The following is a 19,056-nucleotide window of genomic DNA, read 5'->3' as shown; positions in this document are numbered from 1 at the left end:
GTCATACTCAGAATGACTAGGTAGAGAAAGAGAAAATAAGCCAGGCAGTGGTGGCACACGCTTTTAATCCCAGCACTCGGGAGGCCAAGGCAGGTGTATCTCTGTGAGTTTGAGGCCAGCCTGGTCTACAAAATGAGTACAGGACAGCCAAGGCTACACAGAGAAACCCTGTCTCAAAAAACAAATCAAAAAACGAGAGAGAGAGAGAGAGAGAGAGAGAGAGAGAGAGAGAGAGAGAGAGAGAGGTTAATTCATTTTGATGACCTTTTCACTGTGTCTTATAAGACTTTGGTGCAAACTATATGTACATATAGTTTATCTTTACAAATAAAAATAAGATTAAAACCATCCACAAAAATAGTTCCTTTCATGTCCTGCCAGATCCTATCTGACTACATAGTGACACATGTATTTATGATAGAGCACGCTGCCCCTCTTTCTGTTTCGTATGGACTCACTCAGTTTGGGCATTGGGCAGGCCACACCATCTTCTTCAGGGACTGAGAAGTGGGTCCCTCTTTTCTGCTGAGAATAGAGTCCACAGAATTGGTATTCACTCTGAAACATCAGGCAGAATCCTCCAGTGAAACATCTGGGTCAGAATATCTCCTTTGGGGGAGTTTTAAATTTTAAATCCAGTTTTCTTTAGCAGAGTTATTCAAACTACCCATTGAACTGTGACAGAGCACAGACTTTTCAGGAGTGGATTCTTTTCATCTAAGTTGTCAAAGCCATGTGTGGAAGCTCCATCCTGGTTTCTCTTGCATTTTCCCTATAATCTTTGGATGTCTACAAGTCTGCAGCCATCAATTTTATTCCTGCTAATGCTAATTTTTCTTTGTATTTCTTTGAAGTTTTTTTATGTTATAATTTTATATTTTTTTATAATTTATTCACATTACATCCTGATTGTTACCCCTCACTCATATCCTCCCATTCCCACCCTCCCTCCCTCCCTCTTCTGCCCTATTCCCCTCCCTAGTCCTCTGACCTGGGGGAGGGGGCGTCACGGTGGGGGAGGCCTTCTCCTCCACCATGTGACAACAGCCTATCTGGTCTCATCAGGATAGCCTGCATCCCCTTCCTCTGTGTGCCTGAAAGGCCACCCTGCCAAGGGGAAGTGATCAAATAACTGGTACCAGAGTCTATGTCAGAGGAAGTCCCTGCCCCCTACACACACACACACACACACACACACACACACACACACACACACACACACGCGGAGAATGAGCTGTCCACTGGCTATATCTGAACTTGTTTTTTTTTTTTTAAGAACTTTATCTTTTCAGTAAACCATGCTTTGGTGTCATCCATTTCTTTTTGGTGCTCCTGGCTCATCTGTTCCTCAGGTTGACAATGAAGTTTGTATGCTGAGCTGATTGTGCATTTAAAGGCTGAAGTCACACTGTTTTAACATACCCCAGGGGCACTGTGGGTTGCCCCTGACAGACCCATGGCCACTGTACTGGTTAGAAAGACACAGGTGAAACATGGGATACGCAGCTAGCCTGGGAGAAGACCAAAGATCAAAATCTGAAGCATGGCTACCGAATTCTAGTAGATTGCTCCACATTAAAAGGTCAAAAACTGAGCTGAGGTGGCGGTGGCGCACGCCTTTAATCCCAGCACTCGGGAGGCAGAGGCAGAGGCAGGTGGCTCTCTGTGAGTTCAAGGCCATCCTGGTCTACAGATGAGTTCCAAGACAGCCAGAGCTACATAGAGAAAGCCTGTCTCAAATTACAAGAACAAACCTTCAAAACAGTTCCTTTCCTTGAGCCCCACCTCCGCCATCCCTTCCCATTCTTACCTCCCTCTCTTTGAGGAGTGGGCATGTAACATGGGAGCTCTGTGCTGGAGGCCTGCGTAGCTTCCCTCTATGATTTAATTCCTTTACTTTGGCTGAGGTTTATCTTATGACTAGGATACAGGACAGGCCGGCTGGGCACCTGCCCCATAGGCACTTGAGCAGGTCTGCTGATGCATGCTCAGATGTAGTTCAGTAGGACACATGCTCAGCTGTAGTTCAGTAGGACACATGCTCAGCTGTAGTTCAGTAGGACACATGCTCAGCTGTAGTTCAGTAGGACACATGCTCAGATGTAGTTCAGTAGGACACAAGCTCAGCTGTAGTTCAGTGGGACACAAGCTCAGCTGTAGTTCAGTAGGATGCATGCTCAGCTGTAGTTCAGTAGGATGCATGTTCAGCTGTAGTTCAGTAGGACGCATGCTCAGCTGTAGTTCAGTAGGACACATGCTCAGCTGTAGTTCAGTAGGACACATGCTCAGATGTAGTTCAGTAGGACACATGCTCAGCTGTAGTTCAGTAGGACACATGCTCAGCTGTAGTTCAGTAGGACACATGCTCAGATGTAGTTCAGTGGGACACAAGCTCAGCTGTAGTTCAGTAGGATGCATGCTCAGATGTAGTTCAGTAGGACACAAGCTCAGCTATAGTTCAGTAGGACACATGTTCAGCTGTAGTTCAGTAGGACACATGCTCAGCTGTAGTTCAGTAGGATGCATGCCCAGATGTAGTTCAGTAGGACACATGCTCAGCTGTAGTTCAGTAGGACACATGTTCAGCTGTAGTTCAGTAGGATGCATGTTAAGTTGTAGTTCAGTAGGACGCATGCTCAGCTGTAGTTCAGTAGGACACATGCTCAGCTGTAGTTCAGTAGGACACATGCTCAGCTGTAGTTCAGTAGGATGCATGCCCAGATGTAGTTCAGTAGGACACATGCTCAGCTGTAGTTCAGTAGGACACATGTTCAGCTGTAGTTCAGTAGGATGCATGTTAAGTTGTAGTTCAGTAGGACGCATGCTCAGCTGTAGTTCAGTAGGACGCATGTTCAGCTGTAGTTCAGTAGGATGCATGCTCAGCTGTAGTTCAGTAGGATGCATGCTCAGCTGTAGTTCAGTAGGACACATGCTCAGCTATAGTTTGGTAGGATGCAAGCTCAGCTGTAGTTTAGTAGGTGTGCTTGTTTGGCAGTGTCTATTTCTGTCAATTCCTTGATCTTCTAATCACTCTTAGCTATGGACAGAGCTGTGCTAGGGTTCACGGGTGTGCACACTGCCCAGCGCTACAGCTTTGTTTCACTGTTTTTGGGCTCTGCTGCTTCCTCAGAGGATTGACCCCTTGTCACTGAGAAATGACCCTCTTCAGCAACTTTCCACATTGTGAAGTTTATTTTATTTGACATTTTTGTAATCATTTCTAATCTCCTTTGATTAATGCTTGCGTATATACCCAATTACTTATAACACGCTTGCATGATTGTGTTTGGAAAGAAAAGCACGCATTAGGTCATATGTTTTAATTCACTCTGTCAATCTGTCTTTGAAGTGGTGTATATGAAAGACTTGCATCTAATGATTATTTGTACACCAGGACCTGCTTTTTTTTTCCAGTTTGTTCTCTATACTTTCCTGACTCTTTATAATAATTTGTGCATTTAAAAGTTATATTGGATATATATGTCTATATGCCATATAGATATTATTATATATAAAACACTTTTCACTGTGTCATATCACTATCTTACATGTCCAGAGAAATACAAAAGTTTACTTCCCATGACCAAACACCATCTAGAAAAAGTCACAAGAGAGATTAAAAATGCCTAGAGGCAAGCTGGGTGATGGTAGAACACACCTTTAATCCTAGCACTTAGGAGACAGAGCTAACCAAATCTCTGTGAGTTCAAGGCCAGCCTGGTCCACAGAGCAAGTTCCAGAACAGCCAAGGATATATAGAGAAACCTTGTCTTCATAAAAAAAAAAAAAAAGAGGAGGAGGAGTTAGAGAAGAAAGAAAGAAAAAAGAAAAGAAAGAAAGAAGGGTGCTAGTAGCAAAGAGGAGATAAACTTTCAGTAGGCTCTAACTCAAAACATGCAATAGATGTGCTAAAAGGGAATTTTAAAGCTATGGATACATTAAAAAATGTTTTTAAAAATTCAAATGGTTGTTCTAGTTTCACATCTGAGAAAAATAAAGAGCAGAGCAAAGACACACTAGAAAACAGGAAACTAAAGGAGATTAATGCTTGTATGTAATACAGTACATAAAAAATGATCCAATACACCAACTCAAAAGGTTGGCAAAATTTTGCTAGATTTACTAAGTCTCTCAGTCAGTTTTCTGTGAATACTCAATATTATGAAAATGAAAGTGGAATTATTACCAGAAACAAAAAGGATTACAGTACAGCACTGTGAACAACTACATACAGAATTAGAAAACACAGCTGGGCATGGTGGTACATGCCTGTGGTCCCAGCCGTGGCAGGACTTCTGGGAGGGTGGAGAGAAGGAAGCATAACCCAGATGAAACGAACAAATTCCTGGAGTTGTGCCATCTTACAAGATCAATTCGGAACAGCCAAAATTAGTAGGGAGACTAAATCAGTAACCAACAACTTCCCGATACATAAAACTGCAGGCAATATGGTTTTACTGGTGATTCTACACGTACCTAAAGAAGAATTGAGAGCTCTCCTTCTCAGACTTTCCCAAAAAGTTAAGAAATGGGTACTTGATGACTCATTCTGAGATAAACAGTGCTCTCATAACAGAGTCAGATAAAGACTGCAAGTAGAGAAAACTTGAGACCTACGTCCCTTATGAATAGTGAGGCAGTGTGCACGCAGAACTCAGCAACATATTAGAATTATGCACAGTGGCCAAGGGAAATAGCCCATAACCGCAGGACGGTTTCACACACACAAAAGAAAACAAGAAAAAGGAAATCCACAGTATGCCACACTAACAGGATGAGAGTTGGGAGTGGACCTCACACGGATCTCAACTGATGCAGAAGCAGCTTTGCCACATTCAACATCCTCCTGTGAGGAAAACACTCAGCGACGAGGGGCCCTGTGGGCACTGAGCGGATTGTCATCCCCAAAGATGAAGGCGGGTAAGTTCTTAACAAGTCCAGAACATCACAGGGATATCCACCTCTAATTTAATATAGAAATAGCCTCAGGTGGGCAATTAGGCGAGTAAAACAAAAGGCCTCGGAACGGAAAGCAGCCATATCTTTTTGCAGGTGACATGGCTTCATCTAAAGATAACACACCCAAGAAATGAGGCCAATAAACAAACTCAGCAAGGCTGCGGGTGAGAGGGCAACACATAAGCCCAGTCGTGGGCTGGAGAAGGGCTCATTGGTAAAGCAGTGTTGTCTGTGGAAGCGAGGATTTGTCTTCCATCCCTAGAGTCTGAATAAATAAAGCCAGCTGTGGTGGCATGTGCCTTTAGTCCAGGAGGAGCTCTGGGCTCCCTAGGCAGCAAGCCTAGCCTAATTCTCAAGCTCCAGGAACACGGAGCCTGGGGAACGGTACTGGAGGTTGATTCTTGCCTCCCCTCCCCCCATATGAGTATGTTCCTACACAGACAAGACACATACATGTATGCACCCAGGGAGAAGAAAACATGTATGTATACTGGCAATGAACCATCCTAAAAAGATAAGAAAGCAATTCCTTCTATAGCAGTGTTATGAAGAATAAAATAATTGCTTCATAATATGTTTGACCTGGAAAGTCAAAGGCCTGTATACCAGAGGCTGAAAATAGTTGCAGTAAGCAATTAAAGGCCAGGTGGGTAGGAAGATGGTCCACTTACATGGGACAGAACATTCAATATCCTTCAGAGACAATGCTACCCAGAGCAATCTGCCCAAGTCAATCTAATGCCTGTCAAAATCCCTCACTGATACCTTTGCAGCAATTAAAAACATCATCCTAATGGTCTGATCAAATCTTCCTGAAGCTGGCAGGCTCATACGTTCTAGCAACAAACTTACAAGTCTACAATATTGAGAACGGTATGGCACTGGCATATAGATCAATGAAATAGCATAGAAATCCCAGACATAAGCCCTCACACGTACAATCAATTGTTGATACCGTTCAGTAGGGCAACAACAGTCTCTTAAACAAATGCTGCTAGGAAGTTTATCCATTTATGAAAGGGTGAACTTGGACCCTCCTAAAACTTAAAAATCAGTACAAAGTAGATTAAAGCCTTAATGATATCAGTGAAAAACATAAAATTTCCAGAAGAAAACCATGGAGAAATGGTTGTGACACTGGCCTGGGCTCCAGGGCCTCCATCATCTCAGTGCGGCTTGCAGGCTTAGCTGAGCCCTTTGGCTCACAGTAAACTACATGCTCGTCAACCAATCACAGACGTTGCCAAATGCTGAGACTCTGGACCATAAACTCCATTACTGTCAGATGGAGACGCAGGTCCAGATTCTCCACTGACACCTTCCTAAGACACGAGGTACGATGTCTCCTTGTTAGAACCAGACCCGGAGGCCCAGCTCCCTGTGTGGGCTCTGTGGAATCACATGCTAGTGGCTTTGTTACCACTCAGCTATGGTGAAAGTCCTCACTCTCAACTAGGTTTCCTGGAATACCACCCCTAGGACATGAGGGTCTACTAGGTGAAGCCAAAAAATAAAATCATATTTCCATATGATCTCCAGCACCACAGGAGGAGGGCTGTTTCCTGGCTAGCAGGCGTGAAGACCATGGCTCCTTCTCAGCCACCACTGACACCACCCAGCAGGGGTAAGGAATGGAGCACTAGGTTGCCAAGTGGGTAGAATTTTAAACATCTTACCCAGCCTTCCTGGTGTGGTGGTTGTGGAGCACAGCTGCTCCTTTGGTGCTTGGCTACAGTGCAGATGCCTCCATGTTTTCTGCCTTCCTAGGGGTGCCCTCTTCTTGGTCCCTCAGGTTTTTATAGGGGTGCGTAGTGTGCGCCTCCTGGCATTTGTAGGTTCCAATTCTGAAAGCCCTAGGAATGTACTTCCATATTGTTTCTTGAGTTTTTGTGGTTCTTAGCCAGGGTGTGCATGTGTGTATGTATGTGTGTGTGCACACACATGCACATGCATACATAATGGCTAGGATCCTAGTTTTTTTTAACACAAGGACTACTAAAAAGTACACCCAATCCTTCCTAGAAGCAGAACTTTCTAGCTGAACCACTGAATGACTCTTCCTACTACTCTAAATAATAGTTTAAAATAACACAAGCTACTCAATAAATTCCACAACTTATTGAATAGCATGCAATTGTGAGGGGGAAAAAAAGAAAGCAGAAACATAATTATAACAGCTCACAAAGACTCCCAAAATACACCGTTAGCACAAGACGGTTATGCTGTGTGCTGGAGGCTCTGTGTGTAAAAACAGGAACAAAAGAGTGAGCACAGACGTGTGTCGGGTGTCAGTATGTTCGCCAGGCTCTCTGAGGTACTTTATAGGACATTCAGTATGGAGAGACACTTGAGGAGGAATAATGTTGGAATTGTCTTGACAGTGATTGCTTTGTTTTTCAGATTGAGTTGCCACACCACTCGCTCGGCTGTCAAACTCCCTGACCTCAGGGTCCCAGGCACACTTAGATAAGCGCTGTGCGGTAAGAACAAAGCTAAATTCTTGCAAATGCTGCCTGCCTCAAAAAACAAGTGGCTAAAACCTGTATAAGTTAGAAGACATTTGCAAAAGAATAGGTTAGTGGGTATACCCGTTAGTTTTATCTCAACTCGGCACTAGAATAATTTTGGGAGAGAGAGCTCCCACTGACTGACAAGCCTGTGGTGCCTTTTCTTCACTGGTGATTGATGTGGGAGGCATCAGCTCACTGTGGTGGTGCCACCTCTGGGCTGGCGGCGCCAGGAGCTATGGCCAAGCAAGCCATAAGGAGCAAGCCGGAAAGCAGCACTCCTCCGTAACCTCCGCATCACCTCCTCCTCTAATGTCCCTCAGTGATGAACCACGATGTGGAACTACAGGCTAAAAATAAACCCCTTCTCACGTAGAATATTTACACAAAGGAATGTTTTTCCGCTGATAAGAAAATTGAAACTTCCAACTAGACAGAACTAGAAATAATTATCATGAGTAAGGTAACCCAGACCCCGAAAGATAAATCCTGCATGCTTACTCTTCAGTGTGCATGTTGGATTTTAGGGTTTAAATATGTGTGCTTCAACGCAAACAAGCCCAGAGGTCAGGCATGTAGTAAGGTACGAGTACAGAGGAGAGGACCTTCCAAGGACAGGGAGACAGAACACGGCGTTACAAAGAGACAGAGGGGAAACAGGAATCGAAGGATTAAATGGGGAGGGGATGAGAGGGAAGTAATGGGGTGAGGGGGGACCAACGATCACTAAAGGCCTTTTGAGAAGCTATTTGTAAACGCACCACCATAGCAGCTTCCTACGTTATACATTCCACAGAATAACATTTATGAAAGGAATTTAAATCGAGCCACCATATAACGAAAGAGACATTCCCGAACAGATGTCTGTGTGCCACACACATGCAGTGCCACCCATGGAGGCCAGAAAAGAGCATCCTGGCTCATAGCGCAGCCTGCTTGCCCTTGTGAGTGGGACTCAAACCTGGGCTCCCTGGAGCTGACACTGCACCCTTATGTTCCAAAGTCTGATCTGAACAATATATACACAAGAGCGAATAAGTGTACATCCCATATGGTTTATTTTTTTAAGGTAAATTAAACTAAAGGTTTGGCAATTCAATTCTGGTTTTGGCAAACCACATAAAAAGCCCTTTAATCCTAGAGGCGGAGAAAGGCTGGCCATCAGCTCAGCAGTAGAGACTGGAAGCCACTTAAGTCTGGAACTTTCCCCATCCCTGAAGCTCAAACCAAGAAATTATTAGTAGTTAAAAATAACAGAAATTATGTGACAATACGCATGTTAGTGGGTGACGTAAAGACGGTAAGGAAACTGCTTGTTTCAACAGACCAAGATTTACATGGAAAAGTTTAAAAATAAAGCTTGTAAGTTACATGGACATTGGACAAGCAGATCAGTAAGTGTGAATGTAGGAAATTCCATTTTTATATTCATAAGAAACTGACCTAGACTGAAAGCTCAAACCTGGTCCCTGGTCCTCAACAAGGAGCTAGGTTTGAAGAGAGTCATTAACAGGTTTGGGTCCTATGAGGGTCATCCTGGATAGCTCAAACCGTCACTCCATTCCCTCTCCCATTTTAGCTTTGAAATGATAGACTCCTTAGTGTTAAAGAGGATAACACGTGACATTACCATGTCATCACAGTCCGACGGGTCGTAAACGCTCTGTTGAAATACTTTACAGCATTCCATAAATTCTTCACTCATCAAGTGGATTTGTGCATTGAGGATGGCTCCCTTGGTGCCACCAAATTCCAGTCTTTCCAGTTTTTCAAATTCCAGTATGGTGACAAATATATCCTTAATTTAAAAAAAAAAAGAAAGAAAGAAATAGAAATAGAAATAGAAAGAAATGACTTTTCTATCCTCTACAGCAAGAAAAGGACATTTTAAAGAGTCAAAAAAAAATTCAAACATTCAGAATCAACGGGCAAAACTAATGCTGCTGATTTTATTCAATAGAGCAAATGCTGATTTTAAAAATCACACTCCGTTTTCAAACACCAAAAGCTACCTCACAGTGGATAGAGCTCCTAGTGTACCATGAACACATGAACCCTTTGAGGGCATCTAAACGGTAAAGCAGACAGCTCCCTGGGTGATACCCAACATTCCAAGCTCAGCCACTTAGACTCTGCAGTGACCCAGCGGCATGACGGAGTCAGGGTGGGGGGTGAGATGGGGCGCTGGGGGTGGGGGAAAGGGGGGAGGACCCAGATCAAGTCATCCTTGGCTCTTTGAGAGATTTTAGTGGCATTCAGGCTGACCAACAATAAGAATTTTCACACAGATCCCTAGTTTATGTGAAAATCTTACATTTAACAATAAAAATGTAAAATCTGTAGAAAAACTCTACAAGGAAAAGAAGGCACCGCCATCAGCTCAAAGCTTTTAAAGACGCCCCGGCTTGTGGACTTGACACAAAACCATGTGCATTCAGAGAGGGTTCAGTGGTTAAGAGTCCTGGCTGCTCTTTTAGAGGACCCAGGCTATATTCCCAGCACTCACATGGTGCCTGACAATGGAGGGTAACTCCAGTTCTAGGGGATCTGGCGCCCTCTTGTGGAATATGTCGGAACTGCATGCATGTGAGGCACAGGCATAAACACAGACAAAACCCCTGTGCACAAAAAAATAATTTAAAAATTACTTTTAGAGTAAATTTTCCTTTTTTTTTTTTACTTTTATGAAAGGTTTTACTAGTCCTATAACATCTGTATTATATACATGTAAATGGTATAAATATATCTATATAAATGGCTTGTGAACTCCAGGCACGAGAGGATTGACTTGGAAGCAGCCTGTGTTGTCCAGCAAGTTTGAGGCCAGTCTGGCTGTATAGTGAGACCCTGCCTCAAAAATAAATAAAGAACATTTAAACATAAAATGACAGTGTGAGACTTTAAGTTATCAAGTGAGTTTCTAGGTATGAAATTTACTTTTGAGTTTTATAAATTTATTTTTTTTAGCATTTGCAGTAAGAGGGAGTCCTACAGTTCCCTGTCCCTCAGATTCCCACAAGCTCTTGGGGAATTATGTCTCGACACTACAGGTAAAGAGACGTACTCCCCTCCCCCCCCAGAGACAGGGTTTCTCTGTGTAGCCTTGTCTTTCCTGTACTCACTTTGTAGACCAGGCTGACCTCAGATTCACAGAGATCTGCCTGCCTCTGCCTCCCAGGGTGCCGGGATCACAGGTGTGCACCACAGTGCCCAGTGTAAAGAGATTTACTTAATCTCATGTAATAACAGTTAAAAAAAAAACCTTGACTGAAAATCAGGATGTGGTGGTACACTGTCATTCCAGGACCTTGGAGGTCGAGGCAGAAGGACAGAGCTGTAGACTAGGGGGCTGGAGAGATGGCTCAGTGGCTAAGAGCACTGGCTGCTCTTCCAGAGGTCCTGAGTTCAATTCCCAGCAACCACAGGGTGGCTCACAACCATCTATAACGTGATCTAATGCATACTGTATACATAATAAGTAAATCTTAAAAAAAAAAAAAAAAAGAGTTCAAGACTAGCCTGAGCCACATAGTGGGGCCCTGTCTCAAAAAACAAAACAAAAACAAAAAACAAAAAACAAAAAAACAAAGGCCGGAGGTGTATGTCAGTGTAGAGGGCTTGCCAGGTATATGCAAATCCAAGTGTGGTCTCCAGTACCATGAAAAAGAAAAGAGAGAGAAAAGGAGAAAGGAAAGGGATTAAAAAAGAAAGAAAGAAAGCAATCCTCCTTTCTTCCCTTATAGACCTTCCGCATCACACAAGTCACGTGACTTCACCCACATTCGACTAGAAAAAGATAACAAACGAATACCTCTATTTTTACCAGCCGGTCAAGAAATTTGTTAAATCTGCCAAACACCAGGTGAGGCTGGAAATCCCAGGGTCTCCGCTCCGCATTCCCTGTGAGATAGCGTGTCAATCCCTTCTGATATTTGAAAAAAGAATTCTGGAAGGTCTTTAAGATGCCGATGGCCGCTTTCACCTTTTCCAGTGCATCTTCAATCTCTCCCCTCAGAAGCTCTTCAGGCGACAGGTATGCCCTGGCCTGGGATTTAACCAAGAGGAACCACCATCAAAAATACATTTTTAAAAATTGCAATCACCTGCTTGAGTTAAACATTTTAAGTGACGGTTTCTAGAACTGAGCCAACAATGCTGTTGAGGTTAAAAAGCACAGACTCTAGAAATTTAGACACTTGGGCATTGGTGACATCCTTTCTCGTGGGACTAAAGTGCAGGAGAGCCTAGTGCTCCCAGGTTAACTATTCCAATGCAGACATGAATGAGAGTAAGGGCTTAGCACAGATATTCCCACCAGGCAACATTCTGGACAACCAGAGTCTCACACGAGGAAGTACACAAGCCAGCAGAACACAGGTCACTCTGCCGGTGTGGTCGTGAGGTCACCTGTGAAGGTGTAAAGACTTGGCTGTGTGCGGTCTGTCCCTGCTGGGAAACACACACGGCAGCACAGGGCATGTGACCAAGCTGAGCTCTGACACAAGAGCTTGTTCGTTAAAAATGGAGACGGGAGAGAGATGGACAAAAGCAATAGATGAGACCAGCGAGTCTGCGGAGTGTAAAAGAGGAAACGGACCAACACCCGGAAGGAACATCAAAAGGACAGAAATAAACTCCTAAGTCTGAGAGAACACAAACAGAACCTCCATCATTCAGACATGTGGAAAGAAATTGTGTCCGCCTGTAAGGGCAAAATGAGCGCCATATTCTGTATTCTGCAACTAATGCCGTGGTCTGCGAATGCTCTGTGAGAACTTGTCCTCCAGGCGACTTCACTTCTTCCGGCATTTCTGGGAATGACCACACACTGCCATAAACCAGACCTGCCAGCCGTCTCCAGAAACTCCACTGGAGCGATTAGATACAATTAACTCCCAATGATCCTCTGAGATAAAACAACTTCCCTGAAGATCCAGCCTCTTTCCTACACAACCTGCCTAAAGGCCAACATTCCTGTGACCCACAACTCCCACTTCCCTCTATAAGCCCATTGCCCTTGAAGCTCGGGGTCACTCTTCTAACCTGCAGCGTTAGGGAGGACTGTCACCCCAGCTCTGAGCCCGTAATACAGGAGAACCCTGTGTATGTTGCCTATGGAGTCCTGGTGGTCATTTTGGGGGGGGTCTCGCCATCTGGGTGATTTCGGTAGTACACTGGGTGATCTCGATCTCGGTCTTACACGCCAAACCAGCCCTACAGACACACCAGGAGTGCTACTTGGCACTGAAGAAAGAATTAGCACAGATGAGGGGCTTTGTGGGGGCGGGGAACAGTGGGGGGGAGGAGATGGGGGAGGTGGAGGGGGTGGGGACAGGATTATACAAAGCAGGACTAACAAGAACATAAAGGCAACAAATGGCTTCTTCTGTCAGTCAGCACAGTTCTCCATAATTACTTTAAGCATCCATGGCGGTGCTACCCCCACCCCCAACCAAAAGACAAGGGAACTGAATGGATTAAGGAACAGAATCCTCCTTTTGTTGTCTGTGAGGAACACACCTCACTCTCAAGACTGACAGTAGATTAGAGTGAACAGATTTAAGATAAACTCCAGGACTGTGGAAGGGGACCAGTGGTGGGAGGCAATAGAAAAGGCTTACAGGGGTAGAACACGGAAGGGGGTAAGGAGGAGTGGAAGAGTAAGGAGAGGCGAGGACAGCAAAACAGAGGTAGGTACGAGGAAAGGCGAACAGCGTTAAGGATTTCTAAAGCCCTGTAGACTGTGACTATTGCCATAAGCTTTTTAAAATAGAGTTCGATTGCAACTACCCCGCAAGGGGGAATAATGCTATTCTCAGAAACCATAGACTATGAAACAGAGAGCCCAGTCCTGAGTATGGGGGTGGGGGCTCCCCGGAAGCTGCTGGCCAAGGGATTAAAACAAACAAAACAAAACAGTAAATAAAGCTATTGCCTTTGGTTGCCCACCAGAAGTTGGTGGTGAGACCCCTGATGCTGAAGACAGCACACACTTTGGTCACAGGCTTGGAAAAACCAAGCTGGTAGTGAGCTGGAGGCCTCGTGACTGGCTTTCCTAGAGCCACTAGGCAGTAAGTAGGCAGGCTGCTGGGAGGAAAAACTCATACTCAGCTGGGAGCACCGTGAGCTACAGGAAGGACCTTACTCAGCAAAACAAGCCCATCAGAGCAACAGCGACCCAGATGTCTTCGGGGTGACGACCATCAGCTGTCTGAGCAGATTTAAGGCCTGTTTAGCTGGAGGGAACTCGTGCCTGGTACTGAACACATGACCACGAACTTGTGACTTGAGAGGCCACAGACATTGGAGGAGGAGCTAATATTCTGTTAAACGTACATAGCATCTAACAGCATTCTAGCCGGGCGTGGTGGCGCATGTCTGTAATCCCAGCACTTGGGAGGCAGAGGCTGGTGAATTGCTGTGAGTTCGAGGCCAGCCTGGTCTACAAAGTGAGTCCAGGACAGTCGCTACACAGAGAAACCCTGTCTCAAAAAAACAAAAAAACAAAAACAAAAACAAAACAAAACAACAAAAAAAACCCAAAAAACCCAAAACAAAACAACAACAACAACAAAACAGCATTCTAAACACTGCCCATAGCCCACAGACTGGTGCAGTGCTCACTCCTTATCAGAGAGGCTTCTTTCCATGGCAGACAGAATTTAACACGGAAAACCATAAACAACAAAAGTGCAGAGAATAGGTGGCTGTGCGTGCTCGCCCCCAAATGGGACATTATACACATATACACATATTCTCCCCACAAGCTCATGGAGCCATCACAAAAGAGGGGGCAGATTTTAAAGTTCAGGACAGCTGGAAACAGTGTCATCTGGGCACAAGATGCAGCTGCGCTCACAAACTCTCAACAGCTGCAGGAGTTACACACCTGAACGTGGTCAATCTAGTCAGCACTGCAGTGTGAGTGGGGAGGCTGACAAGGCCCCACTCCTAGGCATGCAGAGGCAGGGGACGGCGGCAGGCAGGGGATGGCAGCAGGCAGGGAGAGAAGAAAGTCAGCTTTATGAGAGGCGGGGCTACCGGTTGGTTGTCCGTACAACAATCGACAGTCCTCTATACCTGTACATGCGTACTGTGAAAGTCTAACGGGATCCAGTAACTCATATATCGCATGTATACACACATATGAATCACATATGTACACATATATACCAGGAAGGTGTGGGGAGATGTGGGATGTGGAAAGAGGGATCTGGGCAAAGTTGGAAGGGTACAATGAGAAGTGGTCAAAATAAAACCTATTCATGTACGTAGTAATAAAAAAAAAATAATAAAGTGCATGCCATCTTATATCTGCTTAGAAAGCTGGCCCATGCCTCAGTGGGGACTGAGGTACTACACACACACACACACACACACACACACACACAATGTTCTGTGACAGTTTGAGGCGCTGAAAGTGTATGGTGATAACTGAGTTTCCTTCCTGTTGCAGCAGCCTCCTGTCACCTAAATACCTACGTATGACGTGACAGTTCACGGCTGGCTCTCATGGAGCTGATTCCATCACAGCCAACTAACTTCCCATGTGTGCAGCAACACCCGTCCTGCCCCCCCCACTCCCCCTCCACCCCCAAGACAGGTCACTGGTACTTTACATCCCAGACAGCAACACCTGGTCTGCCTCCTCGCACTGCGCAGCAGAGACTGTCAGGGAAGGAAGGTGGCAGAAGTCAGTACAGGTGGTCATGATCGAGCTGGGAGCCACTGATGACTTTTGTGTCATCACCTACGCTGCCTCACGGGGTCAATTATTTCATCTACAAGCTGAGGAGTGTGACTTGGGGGAGCCTTGCCAGCACCTACCCCCACATCAGAATCCTTGCACATCTATAGGTTCCTTATTCAAAACTATGGATTAAAAGCATTTTTTAAAAAACCCACCCCATCTGAGCATATAGGTGCTCTTATCACCATTCTCAGAACAATATATTAGACAAATATTCACCTCTCAATTGCATTGCACTACAGAGCATTGCAAGCCATTTTGAGATCATTTAAGTCACATTGGATTACATAGATTACACCCAAACACTAGATCGCTTTTATACAGAGTTTAGGTAGCCATGGTATGACCTACAACATTAGTATCTATGCTGTTTGAGTTTTTGTTGTTGTTGTTTGTTTGTTTTGTTTTTAAACTAAAAATCACTATACAGAGATGGCTCAGCAGGTAAGCACACTTTCTGCCAAGTCCAATGACATGAGTTCCATCCCCCAGATACCGATGGACAAACTGCTGATAAGATCATTATCCATGAGCCAATTGATTGTCAATTGACCAATCAATCAATATGCTAGCTTGCTTCTGTCTCCTAGCTGATCTCTCTGTATTCTTTTGGCATGCTTCTGTGAACTCACACTTTTTAGTATCGACACTCCCCTCAGTCAAGCGTAGCCTTCCTTAGACTCTGCAGGAGAGAAACCGCACCAAGGACGAGATAGGGTGGCGAATCCGGATGAGCACTAGTGACAGCACAGTAGTGTCAGGTTAACAGAGAGACGAGGCAAAGCATCAAGGGAAGACCCCATTGCCAAAGCATGTGTGTGTTACCGTGCTGGCAAGCAGGTGACATTGCTCATGGCATAAATAATGATGTTAATGGTCACTGTAGAGCAGGTAAAAAGCAAACATAGTTGCTACTAAGGTGGGACCAACTGATAGGGAGTGAGTTCAGCAGACGGGAACAGCAAGCAGTGGACACCGCCACCGTCTGGACAGCTCCTGACCCACCTACCAGGCGACCTGAGGGTCCAGCAACCAACTGTGCCACTGGGGATGGCAAAGACATGTGGCGATGTCTTTGCCTTTTCAGTGTAGGCTGGAGGCTGGGAGTGATATGAAGTCTGTACAACTTAAGTATCAGCACTGGACTTTTTTTTTTTATTAAAAAGTACTGTGCAGGGCCGGCACCTGCTGCTAAGCCTGATGACCTTCTCACCTCCACATGGGCATGGTGGCATGGCCACCCTCCCCCCCCAGAAACACACACACACACACACACACACACACACACACACACACACACACACATACACAAATAAACAAAATGAAATGCTTTTTAAAAAAATCTTATATCTGGGTATCACAGTGGATGCCTTTAATCCCAGCCCCCAAGAGATGGAGGTGGGTGGATCTCTATGAGTTGCAGGCTAGCCAGGGGTACACAACTGGACCTCATGTTTAAATAAAAAAAAAGTCCTGCATGGTGCTGTATACTCTGTGATCCCAGCACTCAAGGCTATCCGAGGCTACCTAGAGTGTCCCACACCAGCTTGTACGTAGCAAGTCTCCATATCAAAAAAGAAAGAAAGAAACAAAGAAAGAAAGAAAGAAACAAGCAAACAAACAAAGGGGGCTCTGGAGAGATAGCTCAGTTATTCAGAACACCGGCTGCTCTTCCAGAGGACCCAAGTTCAGTTCCCAGCACCCACACGGCAGATCACAGCTGTTTGTAACTCCAGTCCTTGGTGATCTGATGAACACCCTCATAGCATGCATACATGCAGTCAAAACACCAGCGCATGTGAAATAAAAATAAATATTAAAAAAATAAGAAAGTAAAATAAAAAGAAAGTAAGTTCCTGAGGCTGGGACGGTGCTTAAGGAAACACTGGTCACAGAAGCACAAAGACCCAACCCTAACCCGCCCCCCCCAAAACTCCACTGCACCCTCAGAGATTGCAGGCAAACAACCATAGCCCAGGGTGAGAGTGGGCAGAGAGATGTATCGCCAGAGTTCCTGACTATCCCACCTAGTGATCAGTGGCCACCAGGTCTAGTGAGGGGTCCTGTCTCAAAGGATATGACGGCGAGTGATTGAGGAAGGCTCCAGGTATCACACACATGGGCATGTACACTCACGTGTGTACCCACACACAACAAGCGTGCACATTGCAAAATGCACACACTTTTTAAAAGAGCTTGACAAATTACAGTGTATCTGGTATTTGCTAAACATATAAAATAACAAACATCGGGGAAAGGTGGGGATTGGGTCTTTAGAGAATCCAGCACCGAGCTGGCTTACTGGTGACATGTTGGGGCAGGCTTACTACAACGTTAAAGATCTGCTACTTGGAGAATCACAGGTACCAGGTCGACAGAACCTTTGGGCAGAGGTCAGAACTAAGGGGAAATCGAGGCAACGGGTATTTCCTTGAGTGCTTGGCAGCTCTGGCTGTGGACACAGACCGGGATCCAAGATCACAGCGTGGCGGCCTTACAGGTAACCAAGACTATCTCATAAGCCACAGACAACAGAGCTTTGTGGTGAGATGGTTTTGTTGGTTTTCAAACTGAGACGGGTCTTCAAAAGGGATTAGGGAGGAATTGTTCTAGGTAGACCTGCAGAAAGCCGCTTCTGTCTCACATGGAGACGCAAGCACCGACAGCAAGGACCTGCTTACACACAGAGCAAGACAGAGTTTGTCACTCAAAGGACAGAAACAGAATAAAGCCAGAGGAGACACTGCTTCTACGCTCCATCAATAGCCACGGCCAGCCTGCCAGTCAGTCGTGTGGTGAGAATACAGGATTTGCCTTTCGCTCGATATTCCCTTAAATACCACTATCTCTTCTGCCCCTCCTGATACCATAACTGGGAGGAACTGAGGCCCGAGAGGTGTCTAACTTCCTGTGAGTGAAACCCTCCCACACATTGCTGCACCAGAAGCACAGCTCCCCACAGAAAAGTTAACAGCTCAGTGACGGTCTTTAGAACAGCAGTTCTCAACCTGTGGGTGGCATATCAGGTAGCCTGTGTATCAGATACTAACATTCGTGATTCATAACAGTAGCTAAGTTAGTGAAGACAAAGTAGCAACAAAATGATTTTATGTCTTGGGGGGTGGGGGTCACCACAACACGTGGAACTGCGTTAAAGGGTCGCGTCGTCAGAAAGGCTGAGAACCAATGGTCTGGAAGCTCTGAAGCCCACACGTCTGTAGAGTCTTGTGCCGACCCTGGAAGATTCTACGTGCACCTAGGGGCTTTTAGCCTGTAAATAAGGTCATGTCATCACTCAGGAGTGCAAAGCAAGAGGATCAATAGTTTATCCCAGCACTCAGGAGGCAGAGGCAGGTGGACTGCTGTGAGTTCGAGGCCAGCCTGATCTACAAAGTGAGTCCAGGACAGCCAAGGCTATACAGAGAAACCCTGTCTCTCAAAAACAAAAACAAAACAAAACAAAAAAACCAAAAACCAAAACAAGCAAGCAAACAACGAAACAAAAAGACCACCCTCACCTACAGAGCCAGTCCAAGGCCAGCCTGGCCTATTGACACTGTTTTTCCTGACTTGTTTGTTTTCCAGGCACCAGGCTTTTAATACAACAGGACTGTGGCTGTGTGAGGAGGACAAACTGTCTACAAAACAAAGACCTCCCCTCTACTGCGGAGCCGTAGAAATGGCCGTCCGTTACCCTGAGGCATTTTAGCTCTGGCAGCTCCAGACAACTAAGGAAGACCACTGGGCCACACGGTGTCCAAGCATCTCTCAGCTCTTGTTGGGTGGTGTTTCCATCTGACAGCTCTCCGCATCATTAGTGGATACAAGAATGAATGCACA

The 19,056-nt window shown here is 45.3% G+C and overlaps 1 protein-coding gene across 4 annotated transcripts in view; it reads right to left on the bottom strand.

Annotated features, from left to right (window-relative positions):
• The window catches only part of DNAH11 (dynein axonemal heavy chain 11), a 296,286-nt gene that overhangs the window by 263,735 nt on the left and 13,495 nt on the right, over positions 1-19,056 (bottom strand). For all 4 annotated transcript variants that reach the window (XM_084791554.1, XM_084791555.1, XM_084791557.1 and 1 more), the window contains 2 exons: positions 11,278-11,511; positions 9,097-9,264 (listed from right to left, as the gene is read on the bottom strand). In XM_084791554.1, the coding sequence (XP_084647680.1) occupies positions 9,097-9,264; positions 11,278-11,511 (402 nt within the window). The remainder of the gene's footprint in view (positions 1-9,096; positions 9,265-11,277; positions 11,512-19,056) is intronic.

This window comes from Acomys minous (genome assembly GCF_964271855.1).
Source record: "Acomys minous genome assembly, chromosome: 8".
Classification (NCBI taxonomy): Eukaryota; Metazoa; Chordata; class Mammalia; order Rodentia; family Muridae; genus Acomys; species Acomys minous.
This window is presented reverse-complemented; position numbering and strand designations above follow the sequence as displayed.